At 33.6% G+C, this 11,350-nt stretch overlaps 1 protein-coding gene across 1 annotated transcript; it reads left to right on the top strand.

The window, feature by feature from the left end:
* Positions 1–10,590: 10,590 nt before the first annotated feature.
* LOC131151331 (glutathione S-transferase U4-like) lies at positions 10,591–11,339 on the top strand. The gene is made up of 3 exons (XM_058102577.1): positions 10,591–10,899; positions 10,976–11,200; positions 11,262–11,339. Exons 1-3 carry the CDS (start codon positions 10,591–10,593, stop codon positions 11,337–11,339), a joined length of 612 nt encoding a protein of 203 aa, XP_057958560.1.
* Positions 11,340–11,350: the final 11 nt, after the last annotated feature.

Here is an 11,350-nt window from a genome sequence, read left to right as displayed (position 1 = left end):
TAATAAATGAGGCAATGTAGACTTAGTTCATTTAAAACGAATATTCATTTACAGAAAAATAAATAGCAATAAAACTAATGGGCATAAATTTCTTTGAGTTATACACACACGAAATTGAAGTTAGAATTAAATTTAAAAATGAAAAAATTGAAGATTAAATAAAAACAAATTTGAACTAACTTGGTATCCCTTTCTTGTAAATAAAAAAAATATTGATATCGTTTCTCAACTTGAGTATACATTCTTAGATTACAGGAGCTTCCATTAATAAGCAACATAAATTTGAAGGCTAATTCACCACTGTGAATGTTTTGGGTTCCATAGAAGATGGTTGGACTAAAATTCGAAGAGTTATGAGTCGAATAGATCGGGAGAGGAAGGGTTTCAATGTAGTTAAAATGTAGGTTTTGAGACGTGAAATTTCTATTTAATATAAGGGTAAACTTAATATTACATATTTATCACTTTAAGGACTATCAAAATTTTCTTTTATTCTTTAAGAAGTAGTTCAATGCTAGTTGGAAGGTCATATGTATTGCACGTAATTTTATGTAAATAATAATGTGTAAAATATTTTTATAATTTCAATAAACTTTAGATATATTTTCAAGATGAGTTAATAATATATTATCATAATTTAGTTTACCAATATTAAAGTGTGAATATTCAGAGTTATTTATAAAAATTAACACCTTGTTTAAAAATTATAAAATACAAACATTGATATGAGATATTATTATAACAGCATATAAATATAGGACTTATGGACGTGAAAAATCTTAATAAAAAATATTATGACACTAATGCTCTAATTAACCTTTTGAAAAAAAAATTGAAATTTTAATATTTACATAATAAGATGTTTTTTCATTGTCTTTTTTTTTTTTAAATAAAAATCTTGGTATATGAATTCTTAGGAAAATATTAATAATTTATTATAATTTTAAATTTCCATTTGCTATATAAAATCTTGATCAATTAGTGAGTTTTTTTTTTTATTGTATACCTTTCCCTCTTCATCAACCCAGACAGCACCTAACACCTTTGGTGTCTTCAGCGAATACATAGGAGCTAAGTTCAAGCATGTCACATTTTCAGATGTACCCATTAACCCACAAGTCCAATTCGACTTCATTCTCTCCTTCGCCATTGATTACACTACCTTATCTTCTCCTCGTCCAACAAATGGAAACTTAAGCATCTTCTGGGATTCAGATGATCTCAGCCCCTCCCATGCTTCTTCCATCAAGGGTAAACATTCGAATGTCAAAGTTGCATTTTAAAGCTAATCCTAAAACTTTTGCTCAGTGCATAGGGCAGCTCATAGCGACCCTTAAAGAGAATGGGGTAATCTTTTTTGCTTCTATAGCTCTATTTGATGATAACGAAGTTCAGAAACATTACTTGGCTCTGTGGAAGACTTATGGGAACCTCATAGACAATGTTAATTTTCAGTTTTACGCATATGATAATAGAACATCTGGGTTTTAGTTCATTAGCTACTTCAATACCCAGATGATTCGGAGGCATGTTATTTTGTATATAGTATGATAGTGGCAAAATAGATTCATGTCTATTTGGGTCTCACATCGATTTTTCAGGATATGTTTAAGTCATTTAAAAGCTTCTCAACGAGCATATCATCGGATGACTCGAGATAACAATTTTTATTTAAATTATGAATTTAAGATATGGTTACATGGATTACTGTCGTGAATATACTACATGATTTCATGCTAGTCTAGAATGCCTCCTGCATGGCGGATGCAGTTGATGTGTATTGCATGCTGGTAGTGGATATAGGTTCTCGTGTGCCTTCAACTTCTTATAAATGATCTATTTCAACCTATCAGGTGCAGGTTTTATAGGAAAACGTCCAATTTACAGACGGCATGCTGCCGAAATTGTGTTAAAATTTTCCAAAGTCCTAAACAAAAGATAGGCTTAGTTTAATGTTAAACTATTTTTAAAAGGATGAGTGAAACTTAGGAATCATAATAAATGAGGCAATGTAGACTTACTTCATTTAGAACAGACATTCATTTACATGTTTTTCGTCCGGAAAGCTTAAAGTATTCATTGTCGTGCCGAAATCATTGAAAATATTATATACACTTGGCTGACAATTTGAAAATTTTAAAAACACATAAGTTGAATATATACATAACTCATAAGGAGCATCACTTTCATAATCATTTAAATTAAATGTTCTCATCATCTCATAACGTTTATGTCCAAATGCCTGGATGAATAACGATACCACACTGAACTCAATACTATCCACTATTCTCTGTTGTTCGTATTATGAATTTAAAATATGGTTACATGGATTACTGTCGTGAATATGCTACATGATTTCATGCTAATCTAGAATGCCTTCTGCATGACGGATGCAGTTGATGTGTATTACATGCTGGTAGTGGATATAGGTTCTCGTGTGCCTTTAACTTCTTATAAATGATCTATTTCAACCTATTAGGTACAAGTTTTATGAGAAAAGGTCCAATTTATAGACGGCATGCTGCCGAAATTGCGTTAAAATTTTTCAAAGTCCTAAACAAAAGATAGGCTTAGTTTAATGTTAAACTATTTTTGAAAGGATAAGTGAAACTTAGGAATCTTAATAAATGAGGCAATGTAGACTTAGTTCGTTTAGAACAGACATTCATTTACATGTTTTTCGTCCGGTAAACTTAAAACATTCATTGTTGTGCCGAAATCATTGAAAATATTATATACACTTGGCTGAGGATTTGAAAATTTTAAAAACGCATAAGTTGAATATATACATAACTCACAGGGAGCATCACTTTCATAATCATTTGAAAAAGACATAATTAGGGATTTGTATGGACATATGAGTTGCAATGTCACTGTAGAAAAGAACCAAAAAAAGTGGAATAATGCTTGTCTATGAAACAGTAAAGCATGCTAATTGGACACGTGTCCCCGGCTGGATTTATTCACTGCATCCCCTTCCCCACGCAATGCTAATACCTCATTGAGTCATTGTACAAATCCCCCATAAACTAATCTCATGTTGCGTTCCAGAGCATGCATTTTACATCTTAAGTTTAGATTTAACTAGACTTTAATAAATTTCAATATAATTTTATGCTCCTCGTGTTTCAAGACACTTTGGACTTGAATTTACATTGAATTTAAATAAAATATAATATTAAATTGTATTAAAATTTATCCAAATCCATTTAAATGTTCGAAATCTATGCTCTCGAACGCAACGTTACATTTTTCATTATTGATATTACTACCATACAAATTATGTAATATGCATGATTATGAAATCTTTGCCAATTTGTTATATCATATAATTATTTTTCCTGATTATACTTAGCATCCGCTCTCCTTGATTTGGTATACTAAATTTTTTTTAATGACTCTTAATTTGTAGGATTCGCAGCTATCATAACATCAGCATGATGCCATGCATGCATGCACTACAATCGTCAGATGCAACTTTTGACTATTTCTTTATAATTTTTATTGTTATTTGAACAAATTGAGTTTTTGTATTTTAATTTGAATTTGTATTAGTATTTGTATTTTAATTTTGAATATTTTTAAATAATTTTTGTTATCTGAACATATTTTATTTCTTCATTTTAATTGAATTTGTATTTAAATTCAAAATTTTGAATGATTTATGAATTTTGTAGTAATTATGGTTTCAGTTTATATATTCGAAAATGTAATTATAGATTTTTATATAAGAATTCATGATTAAATAAAATTAGTATAAAATGTTGTTTAACTTTTCTAATTATTAGTGAAAGATTCAAATTCGTCACTAATACCCTACTATTAGTGACAAATTTTTTATTCGCCAATAACACCACACTAGTAGTGACGAATTTCTAATTCGTCACTAATACCATACTAGTAGTCACGAATTTTTAATTCGTCAAAAATACCACACTAGTAGTGACGAATAACTAAGTCGTCACTAATATCCTACTAGTAGTGACGATTTCTAATTCATCACTAATACCGCCCCTATTAGTGACGAATTTTTGATTCTCCAATAATACCACACTAGTAGTCACGAATTTCTAATTCGTCACTAATACCATACTAGTAGTCACGAATTTCTAATTCACCAACAATACCACACTAGTAGTGACGAATATCTAAGTCGTCACTAATACCCTACTAGTAGTGACGAATTTATAATTCGTCACTAATATCCATACTAGTAGTGATGAATTTCTAATTCGTCACTAATACCCCTACTATTAGTGACGAATTTGAGTTGAGCCATTATATACTATATAGTGATGGTGTTAGGATTTTAGTGACGGATTAAATATGTCACTAATACTCCATTATTAGTGACGAAAGTTATATTCGTCACTAAAAGTTAGTAGTAACTGCACATATAACAATTATTTGAAAACCGTCACTAATACTCATAAATTCGTCACTAATAGTATTTGTCATTAATACCTTGACTTTTTGTAGTGATAAGGGTATTAGTGATGGATTGGAGCATCAGTCACTAATAATAGGGTATTAGTGACAGTTTTGAACCAGTCACTAATAGTATTTTTATTTAAAAAATATATAAAAATATTTAGTTAAAGGTATTAGAGACGGTTTTGAACCCGTCACTAATAGTGTTTTTATTCAATATATATATATATTTGGTTAAAGGTATTAGTGACGGTTTTAAAACCGTCACTAATAGTGTTTTTTATTTAAAAAGGTATTTGTGACGGATTGGGAGATCCGTCACTAATAATAGGGTATTAATGACGGTTTGGAAACCGTCACTAATTATGTTTTCATTTTTAAAAAAAAAATTAGTTAAAGATTTTAGCACAAACCCAAGAAATGGGAGAGGCGCCGGGACAGTATTTGAAGAAAGGAGCGAAGGTGGAGATAAGCAGCGATGAGGAGGGCTTTTGTGGCGCCTGGTACGCCGGGGCCATCATCCGGCCGGTGTCGTAGAAGAACTCGACCATTATGGTGGTGTACAAGAGCCTGATGGCTGACAAGGAGGGGTCAAAGTCGTTGCGGGAGTTGGTGGATTTGGTGCAGCTATGGTTACCTCCGCCGCGTAAGCTCGGTCGCAGGTTCAAGTTTAGCAAGGAGGTTGACACGTTCCACAATGACGGGTGGTGGGAGGGCATGGTTACTGAAGTGTTGGACGGCGGGAGGTGCTTCGTTTTTTTCTGTGGGTCGAGGGAGCAGATGGATTTTGCGGCCGCGGATCTAAGGCTTCATCGCAAATGGGTCACTAGAAAGTGGGTTCTGCCTTTGGAAGAAGAGGTATTTCTGAGATTTGTCCTTGGCAGTCATTTGGAAGTTTAGGAAATGGAGTGAAGGATTAAATAATATCTAGAGTTTGTTTTTATGAAGGGAAAAAGATTGAAGAATTCTTCATTCATATTTTTTTTCATTGCATCTGAAAAATGCGAACCGTAGAACTGAAGAATTCTTCATTCTCTTCTATTCTACTTGAAATTCTTAAATACGAATTTGGGGATCAAAGCCCAAAGGGTTCTTTACTTCTTTCCATTTAATTCAAAACTCCCAAATTACAACTTTCTTTGGAAATTTCGAAAATAGCATTGAGAATTAATTTAATGATTACCTAATATCCATTATGTTCTCTCCTTAAAACCCTCAAACTAATAGTATGAATATTCTGTTATTGACTATGAATGTTTGATTTGCTAGCATGCTGCATAATATATCCTATTCTGGATGCTTCCACTTCATTGTTCGGAGTTTATGATGGACATGGAGGTAAGAATCGGGAGGTTCATGTACTCTTATAGTGGGTGGATAGTCATTCCTTATCTAGTTATTTACTCGGAGTTTCTTTTCAAAATTGATTTGAAATGCGATAGGTCTGCCCATGTAGAAAAAATGAATTTTAGTCTTTCATCTAATAGGTTGTCTCTTACAGTTAAGGTATGATTTTAATATTATTTTTATTTCTCTTGAATCTTGATGCCCTTCTTGCGGTCATTGCATCCACTTGCCTTATTTACAATAATTTCTCACTTAAGTCTTTGAATTTCTGTAGAATGTTCTAATTGAAAGCAGTGATTTGGACAAGATTCAGCCAGATTATGGAGCTAATTTAGTTATTTGTACACGAGATGAGTTGTTCTCAATTTACATTCCATGTCAAGGTATGTTCATTTTTTTCTTATTCTTTGATCATTATGAATTTTTATTAAAGCTTCTGCACATAAGGTTTAAGAGATGAGTCCAAGATAACAATACTTGAGGAATTAGTACCTCTTCCTCCTCATAGGTTTGTGTTGGTTGTTGATAGGTTTACATTATGAAAGTCAATCATGATGGTTCTGTGGCTCGTTTGGAGGAAGAGGTACTAATTCCTCAAGTATTGTTATCATGGACTCATCTCTTCAACCTTATGTGCAGAAGCTTTAATAAAAATTCATGATGATCAAAGAACAAGAAAAAAATGAACATACCTTGACATGGAATGCAAATTGAGAACAACTCATCTTGTGTACAAATAACTAAATTAGCTCCATAATCTGGCCGAATCTTGTCCAAATAACTGCTTTCAAGTAGAACATTCTACAGAATTTCAAAGACTCAAGTGAGAAATTATTGTAAATAAGGCAAGTGGATGCAATGACCACAAGAAGGGCATCAAGATTCAAAAGAAATAAAAACAATATTTAAATCATACCTTAACTAAAAGAGACAACCTATTAGATGAAAGGCCAAAATTCATTTTGTCTACATGGGCAAGCTTATCGCATTTCAAATCAATTTTGAAAAAAAACTCCGGGTAAACTAGATAAAGAATCGTTGATGCAGCCACCACCATCCACGGCCTCGTCGTCATTCTCTGTCATCCGTGACCTCATTGTCCTTCATCACCCTCCATGATCTCGTCGTCCACTCCCTCACCATCAAGGTCGAGGATTCTGATGTTGGGCCCTAGATTACAGATTGAGCCTTATTGTTCGAGAACTTCGCCCTCGAGGATGACGCTACAGCAAGCCATAGCCGCCCTTGCTGCCATGATCGTGACGACCTCAGTGGCTGTGATTGTCGGCTTTGTGATGTTTTTGTGGCAGAGATCGGGGGAGCAAGGGAAGGAGGTGAAGTCGGTGGTGGCGTTGAAGTTTATGGTTGCTACGGCGGAGGAAGATGGGGTTGAAGCTGATTTGGGGAAGACAAAAGTTTCTATGATGTCTTCTACATTTTTTGGAGCAAGTAACTAAGCATTCTCACTTACAAAACACTTCCATGTTGCCAACACACAAAACACACTTACAATTCTTTTATGTACATACAACACACACAATTTCTATTATTTGCGCACTCAAAATTTTTTCCTGCACACAACACACAATTTCCTTGTGCTTATCTAACTTCAGTTTAATAGATGATTTAACTTCTGGACTGTATGCTTGGATTGATATATCATGTGAACTGCATGCTGGTAGTGGACATTAGGATTGCATGCTTGATTGGAACGCCACCTGCATGGCTGATGCAGTGATGTGTATTGCCTGCTGGTAGATACTTTTAGGTTGTTGCATGTCGATCTTAATCTAAATGACATCTGTATGATGCAAAAATATTGTGAATTGTGTGCTTTTGTGACTTACAGGTTTGGAAAATGTTCTATTTTTAGACGGCATGCTGCCGAAAATTTGTTGACTTTTTCCCAAAATAATCATAGCCATATACCATATGCTCATATGGTTATAGTGTGTTGAATGTTAAAACATTTTTGAAAGAATGAGTGAACTTCAAATGAACATTGAACTTCATCTCTAAATTTACTTTTACATATGCTAAGTGAACATTCTATCAATCATGGACTTATTTGCATTATTTGATTATTATAGTTGTTTTAGAGTCCTATGGAAGCCTTGTAAACCATAAACATCACATTCTATTTTTTTTATAGAACTATATTCTGATATATGTTGTTTATGGGATGCATGTACACGTTACATTATTTAATGCTTATTATATAAAGCTCTTGTGCACTCATAAAATTTATTATTAGTTGGATTATTGTGAAGTATTTATTGTAAACACCTAGGTTTAGAGCATATCTATATGGAAAATGTCATACTTATAGGAGAAATGTTGCTAAAATTTTTCAAAAAATGTATACTAATTTTTTTAACTTTCTTAATTTGTAGGGTTTGCAACGGTGACAACGTCAGCACGATGTTATGCACTACAGATGCAGCTTTTGACTTTTTTTATTATCTGAACAGATGAAATGTATTTAAATTTGAATTTGAATTTGTATAATGTATTTGTATTTAAATTTGAATTTGTATAATATATTTGTATTTGAATTTGAATTTGTACGTATTTAAATTTGAATTAGAATTAGAATTTTGAATAATTTATGAATTTTTTTGCAATTATGGTTTAATGTTATATATAAGAAAATGTAGTTTAATTACATATTTTTACGAGAATTAATAATTGGAAAAAAAATTAATTTCACTACAAATTGTCCAATTTAAGTATTAGTGACGGTTTAAAAACCATCACTAATAATAGAGCAATAGTGACGGTTTAAAAACCGTCACTAATAATAGAGCAATAGTCACAGTTTTAAAATCGTCACTAATAATAGAGAAATAGTAATAGTTTTAAAATCGTCACTAATAATAGAACATTAGTGACGAATTTAAAATCATCACTAATACTATGGCTTTAGTGACGATTTTTGGTCGATTCAGTGTAGAATCTATAGTGACAGTTTTAATCCGTCACTAATACGCTATTATTAGTAACGGTTTAAAAAATTCGTCACTAATAAGTATTAGTAACGGCAGTTATATCGACTAATTTAAAACCGTCACTAATAACCTTATTTTTTGTAGTAGACCTTAGGTTGTGTAATACTATTGTTGAACCGATTGACCTAGGTGATAATTTTTAAATTCCCAATTCACCCTCCCCTCTTGGGGTTGCACCAAAGTTAACACTCTCTACTGTGTAATAGACTCAACTCTCATCGTATTGAGATGAATCTATCATCTGAAAGAGGTTTTCTAAAAATGTCAGCCCATTGTTCATCCATATTTACGAATTCAAGAATTATGTCTCCTTTTTGTAGATGATCTCTTAGAAAATGATGATGAATATCAATATGTTTAGTCCTAGAGTGAAAGATAGGATTCTTTAAAATATTTATGGTACTCGTGTTATCACATTTAATTGGTACTGTCGAATATTCCAAATTGAAATCCTGAAGTTGTTGTATCATGTATAGAGTTTGTGCACAACAACTACTTGCTGCAATGTATTCAGCCTTAGCAATAGACAATGTCACTGAATTCTATCTCTTGAAGAATCAAGACACGAGATCATCCTAAAAAGTGGCAAGTACTACTGGTGCTTTTTCTGTCCATCTTACACCGGACATAATCTGCATCTAAATAGCTTATCATTTTAAATGTTGTATCTTTAGTATACCAAATACCTAAGTTAATATTACCTACTAAATATCTTAATATCCTCTTTACAGCTATTTGGTGAGATTCTTTAGGATATGCTTGAAAGCAAGTGCACATGCAGACGCTAAACATAATATCAAGTCTATGAGCCGTCAAATAGAGCAAACTTCTTATCATGCCTTGGTAGTTTTTCACATCTACTGACTTTCCTTTCTCATCTCTATCATGACCCATAGAAGTGCTCATTGGAGTTCCCAATGACTTTCCACCTTCTATGTCGAATTTCTTAAGCAAGTCACTTATATATTTTGATTGATTAATGAATGTTCCAGTCTTAGATGGCAGGGATTCATCATTAATTGCCTCATTTATGTTCTTGGGTTCCTTTTGAAACAAGAACGTACAATGATTGCATTAATTCTTTAATGATGATCTAATGGATACTTCTCATGAAAGTTCACCAATAATTGGATCTTTGGGGTGATTTCTTACGAACTTCCACTCTTTAGGTAATTTAGATTGACTGTGGAGTGTGGACCTATCTCTCCACATATTCATGTGTCTATTTTTTTGATGTAAAATATGTGATAATAATTTCTGCATTTATTAGCATGGGATATATATGGTGCTGAGACCAATTTATTACATATTTTATACTTAAAAAAATTTGTACACTAACAACATAAAAGGATAATTTTTCCGTATAATTTCTCAATGAAGAGCAGTGCTTGGGATAAAAAATGGGTGCATATGACGAAGAGAGTTGACCCACCGCGCAACTTAGCATATATATATATATATATATATATATATATATATATGTGTGTGTGTGTGTGTGTGTGTGCGTGTGTGTGTGTGTGTGTGTGTGTGTGTGAGAGAGAGAGAGAGAGAGAGAGATATCAGCAAGTCTATGTGATATCAGCAAGTGTCTGTGTGATATCAGCAAGTGCCTTCCAGCAAGTCTGCACATACATATAAAAGTTGACCAATAGGTCTACGTTGATAGCGGCTTGCCCGTTGCCAAGAAAATTTCTGCATGGTTCCTCAATATATACAGCTAGCTCCAGAGAAGGAAGAAAAACGAGGAATTCACGCTTGCAAAGGGAGAACAAAAAAAAAAAAAAAGAAGACAGAATTTATTAAGATGGAAGTAGAAGAAGGAGTCAAGGTATTGGGGTTGTGGACAAGCCCGTACAGTAATAGGGTTGATACTGCCCTAAAACTGAAGAGCATACCCTACGACTACATAGAAGAAGAGGACATATACGGCAAGAAAAGCGAGTTGCTACTGAAGTTAAACCCGGTTCACAAGAAGATTCCGAAACCCATCGCCGAGTCTCCTGTAATTCTCCAGGACGTGGTTGAGACATGGAAAACCAATTACTCCATCTTGCCTCAAGATCCATACCAGAGAGCCATGGCTCGTTTCTGGGCCAAGTTCATTGATGTTGAGGTATATATGGGTGTACTTTTGGATTTAAATGCTTATGGTAAATTGTGTACTTTTTCTTTAAATTAGTTTAAACAAGTTTAAAGGTGAGGGATTGAGCATAACGGTGGCTGGGCACAGCATGGGGAGTTCACTGGGTGTTCTGTTTGCCTACGATGTTGCTGAGCTTGGATTGAATAGGAACTGCGGATTGGACCGAGAAATCCCGATCACAGTTTTCGCATTCGCCAGCCCAAGAGTCGGGAATGCCGACCTCAAGGAAAGTTGCGAGGAGCTGGGTGTGAAAGTTCTAAGAATAGCCAATGTCAGGGACCCAAACACCAAGATGCCTGGGGTTGTGTTCAATGAAAATTTTAGGATTTTAGGAGGGAGATACGAGTTTCCATGGAGTTGCTCGTGTTACGCTCACGTGGGTGTTGAACTGGCGATCAACTTTTTCATGATGCGAAACCCT

The sequence above is a fragment of the Malania oleifera genome, chromosome 3 (assembly GCF_029873635.1).
Source record: "Malania oleifera isolate guangnan ecotype guangnan chromosome 3, ASM2987363v1, whole genome shotgun sequence".
In the NCBI taxonomy this organism is placed as follows: domain Eukaryota; kingdom Viridiplantae; phylum Streptophyta; class Magnoliopsida; order Santalales; family Ximeniaceae; genus Malania; species Malania oleifera.
Note: the sequence above shows the minus strand (reverse complement) of the source record. Positions and strands in the feature narration are given on the sequence as shown.

What these genes read in the sequence shown, in the direction of transcription:
- LOC131151331 (XM_058102577.1), top strand. Translation starts at nt 10,591, where the DNA reads ATGGAAGTAGAAGAAGGAGTCAAGGTATTGGGGTTGTGGACAAGCCCG. An exon ending in CCAAGTTCATTGATGTTGAG is followed by an intron (nt 10,900 to 10,975) that starts GTATATATGGGT and finishes AGTTTAAACAAG; the next exon opens with TTTAAAGGTGAGGGATTGAG. An exon ending in AAGTTCTAAGAATAGCCAAT is followed by an intron (nt 11,201 to 11,261) that starts GTCAGGGACCCA and finishes TTAGGATTTTAG; the next exon opens with GAGGGAGATACGAGTTTCCA.